Genomic DNA, 20,008 nt, shown 5'->3' with positions numbered 1-20,008 from the left:
TTCGGAAGGGGCACTTAATGGCTATATAAACCTGCATTTTTTCACAGGTTTTGTACGAATTTTTTTCTGTACTTGAAAATATTTTTTGTCTTCTAAAATATTCTGTGTGATCATCTAACTGTTGAGTGAGTTCGAAGAGAATTCGATCATTTGAGGTACCACAACAGTTGGATTATTAAGCTATTTTATCCTGGGAGAAAAATTTCGCAACCTCGGGTACTTGAGGGGAATTATTTCCTTAAGGACACTCCGTGAATTTGGAGGACTTGACTTGTTCTACTTCATCTAAGTTTCTTTAAAATACTGAAGACACACTTCTTTGAAAGGTTGGTTTTGATCTTGTGTTGAAGGTGTTGGAAACTTCATAAGTGTTCTTGATTTATTCTTGAACTTGTGTTGAAGTTGTTTTGCCAAAATACAGATTTTTGTGTACCCGAAAACAGCAATCTTAAAAAAATAATTGGAAAAAATTATTTTTTTTTTTGCTTGTTTGGTGAAATTTTCTTTTCACTAAAATTTTTTTCTATAATCTGTATTGTTTGATTTCTGGATATTAAAGCTTTAATCTTTCTAATCCATTTGAACTTAACAAGTGATTTGAAGAAATAAAATCTTCATCACAAGTTGACGATTGAAAGTCATAAAAACTTCATCGTTAAACAAGTAACAAGGGATGTTTAAAGTTGCTGCAACTTTATAAGTAGGATTTTGATATACTAAAATTTACTGTCTTGTTGTGACAGAAAGATGACTACAGACAGTCAAGTGAATGATACTACAATGACTATGGCAGAAACTAATGTTTCCACAACGAGTCGTACGAGTGCTCCGCAGGCAATGGCACCAGCGAGAAACCTGGAAAATTCACGGGTGTTGATTTCAAAAGGTGGAAACATAAGATGTTCTTCTACCTTACAACTTTATGTCTTCAAAGATTCACACCTGAAGAAGCTCCAGAGGTGCCCAAGGGAACTTCAGACCAGGAGAAAGTTGTCGTTATGAAGGTGTGGAAACACTCGAATTTCCTATGCAGGAATTGCATTCTAAATGACCTCCAAGATGAACTATACAATGTGTATAGTGGAATGAAGACGCCAAAAGAGTTGTAGGGGCTCTATAAATAAAATACAAGAATGAGGATCCTAGAACCAAAAAGTTCTTCGTTGCAAGATTTCTTGAGTTTAAAATGATTAACAGCAAGTCTGTTGTATTTCAAGTCCAGGAACTGCAAGTTATCATCCACGATCTCCTCAAGGAAGGTATGAGTTTGATGAATACCTTTATTGAACATATTTAAAAATGTTCTTAATGTTTATATGAACTTAATTGTAGGTATGGTTGTGAAGGAGGCATTTCAAGTAGCGGCAATAATAGAGAAGTTACTACCTATGATGAAAGACTTTAAGAACTAATTGAAATATAAGCGAAAGGAGATGACAACCAAAGATCTTATAGTAAGACTGCGCATTGAAGAAGATAACAAAGCCGTGGAAAAAAGGTCAAAAGGAAATTCTGTAATAAGTGGAGCAACTATTGTAGAAGACGACCACAACAACTCCAAAAAGTGAAAGAAAGCTGGACATAAAAGCAATCAACCTAAGAAGAAATTTAAGGGAAAATGCTTTAACTGTGGAAAGATTGACCACAAATCAACGGATTGTCGAGCCCCAAGGGAAAGCAAAAAGAAGGACCAACCAAATATGGCTGAATCCAAGAAAGAAATGGACGATCTATGTGCCATGTTGTCTGAATGCAACTTGGTGGGAAATCCTCAATAATGGTGGATGGATTTTGGTGACACCCACCATATTTGTGCAAATAAGGAGTTGTTTGTTGCTTTTGCTCTGGCCCAAGGCAAAAAGAAGATGTATATGGCCAACTCCGCAACTACAAAAGTTGAAGGAACAGGAAAATTCTACCTGAAAATGACATCAAGCAAAGTATTGACTTTGAACAATGTCCTGTATGTTCTAGAGTTATGGAAGAACTTGATTTCTGTATCACTTCCAGGCAAAAATAAATTCAAATGTGTATTAATTTTCTAAAAAATTATACTTAGTAAAGGAGAAATGTACATAGGAAAAGGCTACCTCACCGAGGGCCTATTCAAAATGAATGTAATGAATGTTGAAATCAATAAAATTTCAGTTTCTTCTTACTTGCTTGAGTCTAATGATTTATGGCATGAACGATTAGGAAATGTCAATTATAAAACTTTGCAAAAATTGTTTGACTTAGAAGTTTTGCCAAACTTTGAGTGCAATAAATTAAAATGTCAAATGTGTGTGGAATCAAAGTATGCTAAGCATTCGTATAAGTCCGTTGAAAGAAATTCCAATCCCTTAGAATTAATCCACACTGACATTTGTGATATGAAGTCAACACCATCTCGTGGTGGAAAAAAGTATTTTATAACTTTTATTGACGATTGCACTAGATATTGTTATGTCTATTTGCTAAACAGTAAGGATGAAGCAATAGATACATTTAGGCAATATAAAACAGAAATTGAAAATCAGTTGGAAAAAAAGATCAAAACGATAAGAAGTGATAAGGGTGGAGAATATGAATCTCTCTTTGCATAAATATGTGTAGAGAATGAAATTTTCCATCTAACTATGACCCCGTATTCACATCAATCCAATGGTATTGCGGAAAGTAAAAATCAAACCTTAAAAGAAATGATGAATACCTTGCTAATAAGTTCAGGTTTACCACAAAACTTGTGGGAGGAGCTACCTTACAGCTAACCGAATACTCAATAGAGTTCCTCATAGTAAGACACAATCAATTCCATATGAAAAATGCAAAGAAAGGAAACCCAACTTGAAATATTTCAAAGTGTGGGGTTGTCTAGCGAAGGTCCAAGTTCCTATGCCTAAAAGAGTAAGGATTGGACATAAGATTGTGGACTGCGTGTTCATAGGATATGCTAAAAGTAGTAAAGCATATCGGTTTTTGGTTCATAAATATGAACATCCAATTATTAATGAAAATACGATAATTGAATCAGATAATGTTGAATTCTTTAAACACATTTATCCGTATAAAACTAGACATGAACAGTCTATGGGGAGTCTAAACGACCTTAAGATGAACCAAGTGAGGATGTACATAATGATGAGGATCCAAGATATAGTACACGTCAAAGAACATCAACTTAGTTTAGATCGGATTTTGTAATATTTCTCTTAGATAATGAGCCTCAAATGTTTAAAGAAGGGATGTCATCATCAGACTCATCCTTTTGGAAAGAGGCAGTCACTAGTGAGATTGATTCAATCTTAAGCAACCATACGTGGGAGTTGGTTGATCTTCCTTTAGAAAATAAACTTTTAGGTTCTAAATGGGTCTTCAAAAGGAAAATAAAAGTGGATGGTATTATTGAAAAATACAAGGCAAGACTTGTAGTAAAAGGCTTCAAACAAAAATAAGGCCTTGATTACTTTGATACGTACTCGCCTGTAATGAGGATAACGTCAATTCGGATGTTAATTGCCTTGACGATGGTATATGATCTTCAAATCTATTAAATGGATATGAAAACAATATTCCTAAATGGAGAATTGGAGGAAGAAATCTACATGGAATAGCCTGAGGATTTTGTGGTTCAAGGAAAAGAAAATAAGGTGTGTAAACTTGTTAAGTCACTTTATGGACTAAAACAAGCACCTAAACAATGGCATGCGAAGTTTGACCAAATCATGTTGGCAAACGGGTTCAAGATTAATAAATGTGATAAATGTGTTTACATTAAAGATACTCCAAATCACCATTTTATTGTTTGTTTGTATATGGATGATATGTTGATCATTAGTAGAGACATTTCGGGCATAAATGCTACAAAGTGAATGCTTGAGAGCAAGGTTGATATGAAAGACCTTGGAGTTACGGATATAATCTTGGGAATAAGAATTCATAGAAATCCACAAGGGTTGGCATTGTCACAGTCTTATTACATCAAAAAAGTACTTTACAAATTCAAGTATTTAGAATTTGGTATTGTTAATACTTCATTGGACGTGAACTTCGCACTTCAAAAGAATGAGGGTGAAAGTGACTCACAGTTGGAGTGCGCAAAAGTGTTGGGATGTTTAATGTATATAATGAATACTATACGACTAGACATAGCATTTACTATTAGTAAGTTAAGTCGGTACATGAGTAATCCCAATAAAACTCATTGAATGACAATGAAAAGAGTTTTGGGGTATCTTAAATACACTCAAGACTATGCTTTGCATTATAATAAATATCCCACATTACTTGAAGGATATAGTGATGTAAATTGGATCACTGGATAGAATGAAGTAAAATCCACGAGTGGATATGTATTTACTATCGGCGGAGGAGCAGTCTCTTGGAAATATCCAAAAATGACATGTATTGCTCGCTCTGTAATAGAATCTGAATGTATCGTATTGAATAAAAATGGTGAAGAAGCAGAATAGCTCCAAAATTTCTTGGAAGATATTCCTTATTGGCCCAAACCAATAGCACCAGTATGTATACACTGTGATAGCCAAGCAAAAATAGGTAGGACAGGGAGCATGATGTACAACGGTAAATCTCATCACATAAGACAGAGACATAATATCGTTAGAGAACCTCTCTCTAGTGGAATTATCACTGTTGACTATGTAAAGTCAAAGGATAATGTGTCGAATTCACTTATAAAAGGCATGTCTAAAGAAAGAGTTGAGAGGACATCCAAGGAAATGGGTTTAAGGTCTAGAACAAGTAAGCATGGTGGTATCAAATCTACCGATTGACTGAGTGCATCCGATGCATGTTCACTATGGAAAGTTTAAAGGAAAACCCACTTGATGCAATCAGTCTTTGCTTGATGATAACATACTTTTCTATAAAGTTTTACAAAGAGTAGCCATTCCCCATTCATGTGGGGGATTGTTGGGTTTAATTGGTGTGAATGGAAAATGAAAAGTTGCTTGAAAGGGACACAACTCTTTGAGTAAAAGACACACTATTTCGGAAAAAGGTATGACTGTTTGGATGGTTGTGGCTGTTCGAAAAAGACACACTCTTTTGAATGGACTGACATGACTATTCAAAAAGGATACACCTTTTCGGTGAACCATTGTCACCTTTTGGAAAGGGCACTTAATGGCTATATAAAGCTACATTTTTCCACAGATTTAGTTCGAATTTTTTTCTTCACTTGAAAACATTTCTTGTCTTTTAAAATACTCCACGTGATCATCTAAATGTTGAGTGAGTTCGAAGAGAATTCGATCGTTTAAGGTACCACTACAGTCGGATTGTTAAGTCATTTTATTCTGGGAGAAAAATTCCGCAACCTCGGGTACTTGAGGGGAATTATTTCCTTAAGGACACTCTGTGAATTCAAATGACTTGTATTGTTCTGCTTCATCTAATTTTCTTTAAAATACTGAATACATACTTCTTTGAAAGTTCGGTTTTGATCTTGTGTTGAAGGTGTTGGAAACTTCATAAGTGTTCTTGATTTATTCTTGAACTTGTGTTGAAATTGTTTTGCCAAAATACAGATTTTTGTGTATCCGAAAATAATAAATATGAAAGATGCAAATTTTGTATATGTTACTTACAGCTAGGTCTGATATATAATTACTATCTTATGACTTAATAAATGTATCTTCTAGTAATTTGCTTAAGATACAAACATATAATACCTTCCTGAGAGGTTCTCTTGCTCTAACTTCAACAACGATCTTCAAGCATTCGAAATACGCCAGAATTGAGAATGACATAGCGTTCCTGATAGAAAATGATGACTCCTTTAGAAAAACAAACTTATTCAATTTCTTTTTTCCAAAGAAGTAGTTAGAGATTAAAAGAGATAAGCTTTCTTTCTATTGCTTGAGTGGAATCATTTGACAAAAAGCTCGAACTTAGTTGACTTCTTTTTTAACAACAATAAAGGAAGAGATGATTTGGAGAAGAATTCATTACTCTCCGCTTTGTTTTGCATCACGAAGAGTGCATTTTAAAGCACTGAGAACTTATTTTTCTCATTTTTTCTTTACTTCAAGTGTTTTCCTTAATTCTTTCATCATAATGGAATCGTTGTTGCATTTTGATTAATTTTCAAGAAAATCTTTAGAGTCTTTACCAAAAACATCAGGAACAAAATTAACAATAATTTTATTTTGATTGAGGTTTTCTAATTGAGAACTTCCTATGCTAAAAAGATGGTTCAGAATCTGAAACATTATATAACTTAAAAATGAGTTTGTAACAGTTAATTGAATCAATAATGGCTCAATACTTCAAATTACTCAATTTTCAACAACAATGAAAACAAACTAACCTCAGGAAAAATGAGGTTAAAAGCTTACTGTCAATGAATATTTTGAGAATTGAGAGAAGTTGTTGAACTTTTTGAGATGATAATTAAAGTTAAAGATGGAGGAAAACTTCCACAATTCAAAAGCCAGATAATGGGGGAGTAACTGTAGAAATTGTTGCTTGATTTGTGTGTTGCCGGTTATGTTGAAAAGTAACCGAACTTTTAGGAATGACAAAAAGATGTATTGGTGTTTTACTTAAATCTATTAAAATAAGCAAAAATTTGTAATTTTTACAAAGAGAGAAAATTTTAAGAAGTTTAGGAAACTTAAGATGTCGTTTTAAGTAATTTTTCAAAAAATATTTATTCATTAATTGATAACTAAATGATCCAAAGTTCAATATAAATTAAACCTAGCTAAAACTTTTCGCTCTTCGGTCACCCTTCATCCTACGTTTTAGTTTTCTGAGTGTTCTCCAGTACTCCTTTCCGCTCCTTATTTTCATAATTGTAATTTTCCACTAACGCATGAATGAAAGTATATTTGATCTCATCTACAATCACAATATAATTTTAAACAGTAAAAATTATTTTAAAAAATAATTAAAATCAAAAAATTGAGACAACCGAAAAAATCGACTAAAATCTAAACAAAAAAATAATAATTTTATGTTGGTTTGATTTGATTTATAGATTTAATAAACCGACATGATTGGTTTGAATTTTTTTTTAATAAAAAGTCAAAGCAACCCGCCTATGTACATCCTATCCGTCATACATGACTGAAGCACGTCTTAAACTTGTCTATAAGTTTTCATATATACCTTACTGAGATTCGTGATAAAAAAAATATATAAAATAGGTATTCCTTAAATATGATGACTAAAATAGGACATTCCATGAAAATTTTAACTACAATATATATATATATAAGGATAAAGTGTCAAATTTATCCCTCTACTTTGAAAAAAATGACTAATACCCTTTGTCATACTTTGAGATCAAATTTATCCTCGATGTCATACTTTGGGACAAATTTATCCCTCTACTTTAGAAAATTGGATAAATATATCATTCGTCATACTTTGAGGACCAAATTTATCCTCGATTTCATACTTTTGGGTTATATTCACCCTCATTGTTAAGAAACTTATCACTTGTATCCTTCTTTTAACAGAAAATCCCAAATCAATATTAAATTGCTCAATTGTTTAAAATAAATCACGCCCTAATCTAATTCTCCTGACCCAACCTACAAAAAATACACAAACAAATATACCCCTTTCTCAGTTCTGTTGATCAAAGTTTTTCAATGAACGAAAATATTTCTCTTTCAATGTACAAAACTGGTAGGTTGTTTACAAATGAATAAAAAATAAAATGAAGTAGGATAATGTAGAAGCATCGTACTAGATAAAATGTCTGTTACAAATTCTGCTCTTATTTGATTATGTTCAAATTTTAAAATTCGGTATGTAATTTTATGTGCATCTAGATTCCAAAACTAGTGAATAAATTTTCTGAGCAAATGATATGAAGAAAAATTTGTATAAATCTAAATTACATATAAAGATATATGAATGAAGAGATGTCATGATTGACACATGGAGAAACCTCTTAACTCAATCATTCGGAGAAATATTCAACGGGCCTAGTCTAATGCATTTGACCGTTAAGTGTCATTTTTCATGAGTTCTGAACTGATGCAGATCCATGAACTGAGATATTTCTTTGTGTTTGCACTGATGAAGAGAAATTTTTCATGAGCTATGCACTGATAAATATTTAGTGGATTAATTTCGTTGGAAAAATTTGACCAACAAAACTGAAGAGGTTATATTTATTTATGTCTTTTTTGTGGCTCGAATCGAATTAGACGGGTTAGACTAAGGTGTATTTTATTTTTAAAAAATGGAGCGTTTAACATTGATTTGAGCTTTTTTATAATGAAAGGGTACATATGAAAATTTAACTTAACAACGAGAGTAAATTTGACCCCAAAGTATGACATCAAGGATATATTTGACCCAAAGTATGATATCAATGATAAATTTGACCCCAAAGTATGACGAAGGATATATTTAGTCAATATTTCAATGTTACGGGGTAAATTTAACCCTAAAGTATGATAGTGAGGGTAAATTTGGCCCAAAAATATGTCGAAGGATATATTTAGCCAAATTTTCAAAGTATATATAAATATATATTTATTTAAATAATAAAGATGGATATAATAATTAAATTTAATATCTTTTGAGTATGTAAAGATTGGAGAATTTATTTATTAAACCTAACCTTTACCAAAAATATTTTTAAAAGTCGATCGACATTCATCTACCATCTGTAAATTGCAACAAAACAATACAATAATAGAAACATCAAAATAATACAATTAAATCTAATCTTTACATACAAAAATTTTTTCAAAGTCGTCCGATACATATCTACCACCTATAAACAATAATAAAATAATAAGATAATAGAGATATCAAAATAACACAACCAAACCTAACCTTTACATAAAAAAATTCCTCAAAGCCGACCAACATTTATCTATCACCTGTAAACTGTAACAAAATAATACGATAAAAGTGATATCAAAACAATACAATTAAACTTAAATTTTACACACAAAAATTTCTCAAAGCCTATACGAACTGTAAATTACCACAAAATAACAAACTAATAAAGACATTACGATAATATAATTAAACCTAACCTTTACCTAAAAAAATTTCAAAGCCGACCCACATTCATCTAGCATCTGTAAATTAAAATAAAATAATAAAATAATAAAGATATTAACAATACAATTAAATCTAACCTTTATACAAGAAATTCTTCAAAGTCAACTTAATCAAGCATCCACCAATCTAGATATACAATCGAATCAAGTTAGATGAACATCAATCATATTCTCCCAATAGATAAACCGGTTTGTTCTCTAGTTTAACATGCATCTCAATATTTATAGAAACATTTTCTTAATAGAGTCCTATTAGAAGTATTTTCTAATAAAACAGTAGAAAGAAAAATATTAATTAATTCTCATACCATATATTTTAAGAGTTCCATATATTTTAGAAAGTCTAATAAAAAGGAAATTTTTTAATTATATTTCCTATCATATATTTTAGGAGTCCCATATATTTTAGGAAGTCTAGTTAACATAATAAAAAATAAATTAAAAAATTTAGTGAAAATATAGTTTTGTCTAAAGAAGAGTCTTTTAATTAAAGGGCAAAAAGTTCAAATCACTTTTCTAAGGGTCTTCACATTTTTAATATATGTATATGTGTGTGTGTGTATATATATATATATATATATATATATATATATATATATATATATGTTTTTTACTGCCTGCTTGCTCCGTGATATTATTATATCACCCCTAATTAATTATTATATGACATTTACGTATTAAAAAAATTATAATATTTAATGAAAAATAAAATAGACACTTATAAAGTAAAATGGATATTTATGATATGGTTGTTTCAGCCGCTTCAACTATAATTTTAATATATCACATATAATTAATTATTATGAGTCATCTAAGTATTTAAAAATTGATAATATCTATTTTTAAAAAGTGAAATAAACATAAAATGATAAATTAATTCTTGATGTTTTAAATTAATTTGGTATCTTATGTAAGGCCCACTTAAAAAATTTCACAAGCATTTTTTATAGCAATTTTGTTATATCACTTTAATTAGTCATTATGAGTCATTCAAGACGTGCTGGTTTCGCTATTTCAATCGTGATATTTGATTTACTCTCAAAATTACATCAGTTTCGCTTAAATTGAAATAGAAAAAAACTATTATAAATTACAATAATTAAAAACTTAAATTGCTTTGAAAGTCTAAATTCACTATCAATACCACAAAAGTTTAAACAAGAAGAGTACTATAAATTACAATTGCAAACAACATAAAATAGTAAATTACAATGTCGAAAAAGTATTATAGATTACAATAGTTATCGATGTCATATTAATTAGGATAAAGAGATATTACTTGAAAATTACATTAAAAGTCGTATAAATTATAATATAATTAACAACTTAAAATATCTAAACCTATATATAGCAAATCTGATTGACTTTCTCAAACATTTCATCAGCATCATATAAATTAAGACAAACAAATAACATATAATATTGAAAAAGTAGCACATCGGGGCTTGTGCTGACACAGACTCCAATATCTAGTATACAAATACAAATCACATATTTAATCAAGATTTAATTAAATATCATATAAGTGCACCGCTTATGGTGGGACTGTTTTAAACTTAAATATAAAAATACGTTTGACCATAAGAATTATTTTACTTTAATAAAAATTATTTTGAAAAAGTGATAACTTGTTTTCACTTTTCTCACTCCTATTTCTCTCAGAAAATTTTAAAAACAACTCCAATTTATATTCATGGTAAAACAAAACACCAACTCCAACTCCAAAAAATATTATTTTCATAGCCAAACTGGACCAAAGTTAGGTGCAAATTTAAACCTCTGTGGAATGATATCGTCTTTGAACCATTTCTAATTCTTTAAAGTGAATTTTTGATTCCTATCCATTTCTAATTCAAATGTTACATAGATGTTTATTCCATCTCAGGAAAAGGTTTGTTTGGCTGATACAACAGATTGAATCGTAGTCTTTGAGGATTGAAATTAAGATTGGATTCTGGAATTGTGGATTGACCAAACAAGACCCAGCACCCCCCCCCCCCGCTTTTTATTTTTTTTTGGTTTTGACAAATTAGTCAACAGACAATTTAAGATATGTTAACCGAATTAGAGCAGTCCGACTTCTAATCACCTATTTGTCAAACAACATATTACACTGCTACAAATTCATGAGACCTGTCAAAGAAACAATTACACAACATCCAGGCCAACTCAATTTCCTTGTCCTTCTCTCTGTCGACATAACGCCCACAAAGCAGATTTTCACATCCCATGATGCCGTGCATTTCGGCAGTTTGAAACTATATATCCCAGTTTGCTAAGTGATATTTACGGTTATTTGGGGAGGAGATAGCCGGTGACAGCCGCAGTTAATGAAGACGCAAGCGCCGAAAGCAATCAATGGTAAAAACTACCACAAACAATCATCCCTCGGGTGATAACCTTTTCAGCTACCAGAAAATGGGGCAGTAAAAGAATAATAGAACAAGGGACCTGACTTGCCCTTGACTTAGGGTTAATAAGGACATCAATATCTTCTTTGCTTTTTCTCGCAAGAATACACATCCATCCCTGTTAAAATCGGATAGTCAAGGCATAGCTTAGTTAAGCTTTCCTGTCCAGACCAGTAAATATGAAAATGAAATTGAATTAAGCAATTAAACTAGGGACATGCATAAGGGAAAACTCGACTAACATTTCATATAGGGATAATTGCATAAATCCCCTGGAATTATATATGCACCACTATTGCATATATAATGGTACAATACTTAGGGCAACCAATTCCTTACAAGATGGGACAGGCAGTAAAAAGGTGTATTTCAGCAGCTAAAAGCAATGTCAAGGAGACACATGAAGGGTTTTTGTGGGAAGGGGAACGAAGAGGCTTGAAGCTAGTGATATTATTGTTAGCATGTGAACATTCTTGAATAGAGAAGATGTTTTGAAAATCAAGAATCAATCGTCAGATGTATCAATGATGGAAGGCAGATCTTCAAGGTGCATTATCCCCTCATGCAGCATCTGAAGATCCTCCATATGCACTTTCAGCACCATACATTCCTCCAGATCCCCTTTCTTTTCCGTAAGTTGACTTTTGAGTTCTGTCAAGTACTTCTTAATTTGTAAAGCCATCTTGCATCTAGCATCCTCATTTTCAGACTTGGAAGCAGATGATGAGTTGCTAGGCAGTAGAGAAGCTGATAGGCAATGACCGCAAACAATAGTACCATTCAACCTAAGAAGAGAAAAATACGTAACAAAGTTACACCAAGTATATTCTCATCCATTCTAGTAAAGGCAAGATCAAATTAGTAACAAGCTGCGCAACAATTTGATTTCAGATGGCATATTAAAACTATGACCAAAAAATAGATGAAATATCATAGGATATCAACCAGTGTCCACCAATAATGGAAGAACAGTATGTTCTGCTAAGGAAAAGAAGCGAGAAAATGAAAAGCCCAGATGTCAATTATCAGTCTTCTCATACTTTTTTCCGTGTGTCGGTATCAGTCTCTCATAGTTTACCGCATACAAAAAATAGGTACATGCAAGGAAAATGGATGCTAATGGTCGAGAACCACATGGAACAATAAGGAATATGATTAATGGTGATTCTGTAATAAAGCGAAGTGGTTTCTGGATTGATTTCTTCCCTCCAACTCCTTCCAAAAATGAAGTCATGAGAACAGTTTTACACTTTTGAGATAGCAAATACCGGTCAAGAGTGACAACAGATGAAAACAGTAACAATAAGACTTTTTATACCAGGTTGAACCACCACTTACTTTTTGAGGATCGACTCTGATTCTGTGTCATTCTCGACTGTAAATAATGCATCTACGCCATCCTTGCTTACCCATGCCAGCCCTTCTGTCGTGCCAACCGATTTACAGATCGAGTGTATCTCACTGAAGGTAGCATCTTCGGAAATGTCCTCAATCCTGATAGTAACAACCATAGAAGCCCGTGGGGGTTGGATTGAAAGACGAGAACTCCCAACAGTTAGCGCACCAGCTCTAATTGCTCTGTTGCAGGATTTTAAGCTCTTGCCAACAGTTACCAACAGTTAATAAACAAACTTTTCCTCATTTGAGGGGGGGCTAAAAGAAAAACTTCCAGAGATCAATAGCATACCTCGAATTGGATGTCCCAACAGTTGAGCCCATCAGGCAGATGCCTGACTGAAGATGTGTACACTTTTCCGAAGACTGAAGCTGCTTTTACAAGCTGAGAAAGGCTGATGGTAGAAGGTACATTCCCAACTGAGATTGACCTACGAACATTCAAACTAGCAGCACCTGAAGTCGTGTAAGTCGATCCAGAAGCATCATCATCATTACCAAACTCACTTTGACAAGATTTATCAACAGTTAAGATTCTGCTTTTAACAGGATTCTTGCTTTCGCTGCGAGACTTGCGAGATGGTACTATTCTACCATTACCAAGTTTCTGTGACTCAAAAGGTATTGATAACATCTTCAAGCAAATCAGTTCATGTATCCAATGATTAGAAGTCCTATGCTATTAATAAAATCAGAAAAGCATACCAGCAAATGATCGGGCTTCTCCGTCACCAACTTCAGCTGCCCAATAGCTCTTTGTACTGGAGGACCCAGGTCTGAGAAGTCATTATCATCATTATGGACTTTAAATAGTAAACCCTTTGAGCTCTTAAATCTTTGGAACTGGAAGCTGGTTAATTTTAAAGTGTAAGAATAGCACAATAATCAATAAGAAAGCATGAAGTTTGATCTTAAATAGTCAGAATAAAGTCTGTAAAATCCACAGGGAAGAGAGGGCACAGGCCAAATACCAAGTTCCTTTTTTCTCCGTTCTTTGCCTCCCAACTTTGATACCCCAAAGTGTCATGTCTCATATACCTGCCCATCTTACCAGATTATAATTACCATACCCTAAAACCTCCAGATTCTAGTCTTCACTATTCATCTAAGTATAACTACTTAAAGCTAATGAGACTTCAGGAAGGTATTGGAAGGTAGTTTATTCTTTTTCTCAAGCTATTATGCGTAGAGGTCTTTGCTATGCTATTGTCATTTGACACATTCAGTCCTTTTAGTTTTTGCAGCTGGCCCTTGGTTTTGCTTGTTGGTTATACACAGTTTTAAACCAAACACAAGTTTAAGTTATACACTGTATAACCAATTTTGAATTCAATGAACCAAACACCCAATAAAAAATAATATTTGAATTACTAGTCTTGGATTTTAATCCCTGAATAGTAATTCCGATCTAACTTGTTTATAAACCAAATGACACCTAAGTGCCTTTAGATTGAACTCTTGAGGATAGGTCAATCAGTTTTAAACTATAACAAACACACAAATCAGACCAACTCTTGCCTTGTATATGTAGAGGCTATCCAAACATATGTTATAGTATGGATTTTATAGATTTTCACAAGATACATTATAGTAAATATACTGTGGAATGCTGATGCATGATAGAGAATAGAAAAGCTAAATTTAACCAACACCACAAAGAATCCAATTTCAACGAGCAATGAGAAAGACTGATGAATTAGACAAGAATACTGAACATGGAAAAAAAGGACAAAAGGAGAGACTTTGAACTTTTCACACTCACACCAGCTGGAAAATTTTTCATTTTTCTAAATATACCAGCCGAAGACCATTTCCATGACAAGCATTCATAGATACTTTATATGCACTTGCTGACTAACACGTGAACTGCATGAATGCCTATTTTCAAGCACTGTATACAGAAATAGAAATAGATAAGAAGAAATCCCACCACTCTTTATGAAGCGTGGTAAGAGCTGAGTGTTGAGTGTTCCTTTGATGGTGCATTGCAAAAATTGACAATTTTCGGCAGGGTTTTGGAGAATTACTTTCCTAAGCTACAAATTATGTATTATTCACCTGAATCTTGATTTGAGATCAAAATACCCGCTCAAGGGATGATCCACAGGATTTCCCCAGCAGAGCAGGGCAAAAAGAGTGGTTCGAACCCGAACCAGCCTAATACAATCCAATTGCCTATCTCTAGAAAAACTAAAGCACCATTCTTCTGTTAACTCTTGAGCACGTACAATTATCTCCACTGTATTAAAAGAGGGAATGGTATCAGGAAGACAACTGAATCTGCTTCATGGTCATTCTATTATATTAATCTATAATGTGGTTTCTTGGTGTAATCCAAATTTGTATCTTGGACGAAGTACATCGCTCTATCCTGCTCTATACATACTCCTAACTGCATTTGCCTTGGCGTGCTTTTAGTAAGGTAGTTAAAGCATCTTTGCTTTTGAGGTAAAATTACATAACTTTCTCAGTTGCCTATTACTCCTATAAGATTTCGACTAAGTTCATTCAAAATACTGCAAAACTCGATGTTAATCTTTCTACCTTCTCTATAGGAGAAAGACTCTCATCTCATCTCTTCATTTTCCTTTTTTTTTTTTAAATCTTTACCTGAGCTTTAAATTTCTATCGAAAACTAACTAGTCCTCTTAGTAAACAATACAAAAACGAATAGATGAACTATAATCCATAATGAAAATATCAAGATGAATTATCAAGATGACTTTGGCTAGTGCTTTGGAAATGGGGGAGAAATTGAAGAGTAGGGGGGCTTGGGAGAGTAGAGGGGATGTGGATTGTATGTGGGAGATGACTGCCAGTTGCATTAGGGAGACCGCTAGAGAGGTGTTGGGTGTCTCAAGAGGTCGATCCGACAAGCATCGAGGGGACTGGTGGTGGAACGAAAAGGTTAAGAGGAAGGTGGAGTCTAAGAAGGTAGCTTATGCTAAGTTGGTTGAGAGCAAGGATGATGAGGAGAGGCAGACGAATAAGAAGGAGTATAAGGTAGCTAAAAGAGAGGCTAAATTATCGGTTACGGCGGCTACGACAGCAGCTTTTAAGAGCTTGTATGTGGCTTTGGAGGAGAAAGGTGGGGATAAAAAGTTGTATAAGCTTGCCAAGGCCAGGGAGCGGAGGGCTCGTGACCTTGACCAAGTAAAGTGCATCAAGGGAGAGGATGATTCAGTGTTTGTTGAGGATGCCCTCATTAGGAAGAGGTGGCAGTCCTATTTTCATAAACTTTTGAACGGTGAGGGGGACAAAGGTTTTGTGTTAGGGGACTTGGAGAAATCTGAGGAGTGTTGCGATTATGGTTATTGTAGGCGTATCAAGGTTGAAGAGGTCATGGGGGGCTATTCCAACGATACAACGGGGTAGGGCGATGGGGCCAGATGAGATTCCAGTGGAGTGGATTTTCGAAAGAGCACTGGCGGGGCAGGTTTGGAGTGGTTGACAAGAGAATGAGGTGGTAGTGAAGTTGGAATCGCAGGTGGTATGTAAGAGGGATAGTTTCAAGTATCTCGGGTCCGTGATTCAGGGTAACGGTGAGATTGACGAGGATGTCTCGCACCGTGTTGGGGTGGGATGGATGAAGTGGAAGCTCGCTGCGAGGGTGTTGTGTGATAAGAAGGTGCCGCCCAAGCTTAAAGGCAAATTCTACAGGGTGGCAGTCTGTCCGGCCATGTTGTATGGAGCGGAGTGTTGGCCAGTTAAGAACTCCCACATTCAAAAAATGAAGGTGGCGGAAATGCGGATGTTGCGTTGGATGTGTGGGCTGACTAGGGGGGATAGAGTTCGGAATGAGACTATCAGGGAGAAGGTTGGTGTGACTCCAGTGGAGAATAAGATGCGAGAAGTCCGATTGAGATGGTTCGGACACGTGATAAGAAGGGTCATGGATGCCCCGGTTCGTAGGTGTGAGAGGCTAGTTTTGGATGGTTTTAGGCGGGGTAGGGGTAGGCCGAAGAAATACTGGGGAGAGATGATTAGACGGGACATGGAGCAATTACAGCTCACTGAGGACATGACCCTAGATAGGAAAATCTGGAAGACGCGAATTAGGGCAGAAGGCTAGGGTCAGTTTGGGTCGCTAGTGTAGGGAATTACTTGGTGGGGATATTATTCTTGTTATGATACCTTGTTTCATGCTTTATTACGAATTTGTTTACTTCTCTCTATTTACTATTACTTGTGGATGTCGTATTTATGTTATGCCATCTTGTTCCATGCTTTACTACGAATGTGTTTAGTATTCCGTGTCTCGAGCCCGGGGTCTATCGGAAACAGCCTTTCTACTTCTTCAGAGGTAGAGGTATGGACTGCGTATATCTTACCCTCCCCAGACCGCACTATGTGGGAATACACTGGATTTTTTGTTGTTGTTGACAAGATTGTTTAACATCATTTTTAGGGCGACAAAAATGCCTAAAGCGAGGAGGTGGAGTACGATAATTCCATTATATAAGAACAAGGGAGGCATCCAGAGTTGCAACAACTATAGAGGTATTAAGTTGTTGAGTCATACAATAAAAGTTTGGAAAAGGGTGGTAGAGTTGAGGCTGAGAAGGATCGTGACTATCGCTGAGAATTAGTTCGGTTTTATGCCAGGTCGCTCAACTACTAAGGCCATTCACCTTGTGAGGAAACTAGTGGAGCAGTTTCGGGAGAGGAAGAAGGACCTGCACATGGTGTTTATTGATCTTGAGAAGGCATATGATAGAGTTCCCAGAGAGATTCTGTAGAGGAGCTTGGACGCTAGAGGGGTGCCCACGACATACACTAGGGTGATTCAGGATATGTATGATGGTGCAAAAACCCGTGTGAGGACGGTAGGTGGAGATTCGAGCACTTTGCAGTTTTGATAGGGTTGCACCGGGGATCGACTCTTAGCCCATTTTTATTTGCCTTGGTGATGGATGTTTTGACGTGACATATTCAAGGGGAGGTGCCTTGGTGTATGTTATTTGCAGATGATGTGGTACTGATTGACGAGACTCGAGGAAGAGTTAATGATAAGTTGGAGATTTGGAGACAGTTGCTTGAGGCTAAAGAATTATGGTTGAGCAGGACCAAGACGGAGTACTTGGAGTGTAAGTTTAGTGATGGGTCGAAAGAGGCTGGCGGGGTGGTGAAGCTAGACTCTCAGGCTATTCAGAAGAGGAAGAGTTTCAAGTATCTGGGGTCTATGATTCAGGGCAATGGTGAGATTGACGATGATGTCACGCATCGTATTAGGGCAGGGTGGTTGAAATGGAGGCCCGCTTCGGGAGTTTTATGTGATAAGAACGTGGCCCCGAAGCTTAAAGGTAAGTTCTATAGAGTGGCGGTCCGTTCGGCTATGTTGTATGGAGCGGAGTGTTGGCCAGTTAAGAACTCTCACATCTAAAAGTTGAAGGTGGTGGAGATGAGGATGTTGCCATGGATGTATGGCCACACTAGGAAAGATAGGGTGAGGAATGAGATTATTCGGGAGAAGGTGAGAGTTGCTTCGGTGGACGACAAGATGCGAGAAGTGAGGTTACGTTGGTTCAAGCACGAGACGAGGAGGGGTTCTGATGCGCCAGTGCGGAGGTATGAGATCTTGACTATGGATGGTTTTAGGCAGGGTAGAGGTAGGCCGAAGAAATATAGGAGGGAGCTGATTAGGCATGATATGAAGCAATTACAGCTTACAGAGGACATAACCCTTGATAGGGAGGTGTGGAGGCCACAGATTAAGGTTGAGGGTTAGGGGGTGGGAGTGTGTCGGTATCAGTAGGGGAGCGTTCTTTTGGGTCTGAAGTATCTTGTTTATGGTGTTGTGTGTTGTGTATGGTTTTGGTTAGATAGTTTTTAGTATTATCTTATGGCTAGCTGTGTTAGTTTATTTTGCTTACTGTACTAGTTTATATGCATTTATGTTTTGTGTTTGTTATACTATTATCAGTTCTAAGCCAGGGTCTATTGGAAACAGCCTCTTTACTTCACCTGAGGTAGTGGTATGGTTTGCGTACACTCTACCCTTCCCAGACCCCACTATGTAGGAATACACTGGGTATGGTATTGTTGTTGTTGTAATTATCATAGGAAAAATGTTACTCCCTCGATTTCAATTTATTTGTCCAACTTACCTTTTTGATCCAAAATTTCTCTTTCATTTTTTGGAAACTCTTTCATGTCAACTTCCCACATGACATATTTAACACGACAAGATTAAAGGACATTTTTCTTTGATTTAAGATCACAAAGTTAAAAAGGCTTCTTTACTTTCTTAAATTCCATGCCAAATCAAAACAGGACAATCAAATTTAAAAAATGACCAGTTTTGATGATTCCCTTGTATTTATATTAGCACAAATAACCAAAATAAAATTGTAAAATGAATACAGATACTGCATCAATCGTCCTACAATTCACACATTCGTTAAGCAAAAATATGTTAAATTACAAAGTGTAAAAGCGTATATTACCTGCCGGAACTTCGGGGTAAGACGCCGGAAATGGCTTTGTAGATTCCAGCACATTCACCTGCAGTAAAGGAAAAGGAACAATTAAATGGTGAAGAAGTGGTAAGAAGTTAGGGTTTTAGAGAGGTTAGTTATACCAGCCATTAGAGCAGAAATGGAAGCAGCGAGTTTCGGCTTCATTTTCATTAGGGATTTCCAACAAAAAGGGGACTTCAATAAAGAACAATGTTACTCGCATTAAATGTTTCGGATATTAAAACACAATTAATACATAAAAATCGTCCTAAACAACTTCACATCAAATTATAACTTTAATCTTAAACTTTGATAGTCTATAAATAGAACCTTTAACTATTCAAAACCTGAACAAATATGACCTTTAATTTTGTAACCCCATGCGTGAGCCTCACTCGCGCCTAAATGAAAAGGTAATCCAATCATACGGTGTCACATCGTTAAAAGGCTGACTTGAAGAAAAGTCATATTTGTACACTGTCAAAGTTTTGCTTTTTGTGTTAAAACGACGTTGTTTTTATTATTATTATTATTATTATTATTATAATAATAATAATAAAAATAATAATAATAATAATTTTTTTTATATATTTCTATAGTAGCAGCACCTAACTTTTTTTAATTTAAAAAAATTATTATTATTTTATTTATTTCTATAGCAGCAACACTTAGCTTTTTTTAATTAAAAAAAAACAATCACTAGCAAGGA

The 20,008-nt window shown here is 34.8% G+C and overlaps 1 protein-coding gene across 4 annotated transcripts; it reads right to left on the bottom strand.

The window, feature by feature from the left end:
* Positions 1-11,670: 11,670 nt before the first annotated feature.
* Positions 11,671-19,570, bottom strand: LOC107840927. Of its 4 annotated transcripts, XR_007052645.1 has the most exons (7): positions 19,422-19,570; positions 19,288-19,345; positions 13,547-13,691; positions 13,134-13,475; positions 12,785-13,044; positions 11,801-12,231; positions 11,671-11,738 (listed from the first exon to the last, which is right to left on the bottom strand). XR_007052645.1 is itself a non-coding variant. In XM_016684883.2 (6 exons), exons 1-6 carry the CDS (start codon positions 19,468-19,470, stop codon positions 11,952-11,954), a joined length of 1,134 nt encoding a protein of 377 aa, XP_016540369.2. In that variant the 5' UTR covers positions 19,471-19,570; the 3' UTR covers positions 11,671-11,951. The 4 variants fall into 4 exon arrangements, 3 of the variants coding, with proteins under 3 accessions (XP_016540369.2, XP_016540377.2, XP_016540385.2); XM_016684883.2 differs by having other exon boundaries at positions 11,671-12,231; XM_016684891.2 differs by having other exon boundaries at positions 11,671-12,231; positions 13,134-13,448.
* Between the last annotated feature and the right edge of the window lie 438 nt (positions 19,571-20,008).

This window comes from Capsicum annuum, chromosome 1 (assembly GCF_002878395.1).
Source record: "Capsicum annuum cultivar UCD-10X-F1 chromosome 1, UCD10Xv1.1, whole genome shotgun sequence".
NCBI classification, from domain to species: Eukaryota; Viridiplantae; Streptophyta; class Magnoliopsida; order Solanales; family Solanaceae; genus Capsicum; species Capsicum annuum.
Note: the sequence above shows the minus strand (reverse complement) of the source record. Positions and strands in the feature narration are given on the sequence as shown.

Coding starts and splice junctions, on each gene's coding strand:
- LOC107840927 (XM_016684883.2), bottom strand. CDS start 19,470: ATGAAAATGAAGCCGAAACTCGCTGCTTCCATTTCTGCTCTAATGGCT. Junction 13,692..19,287: donor TTACCCCGAAGTTCCGGCAG/GTAATATACGCT, acceptor AAAATTAACCAG/CTTCCAGTTCCAAAGATTTA. Junction 12,232..12,784: donor TCAGAGTCGATCCTCAAAAA/GTAAGTGGTGGT, acceptor TTCTCTTCTTAG/GTTGAATGGTACTATTGTTT.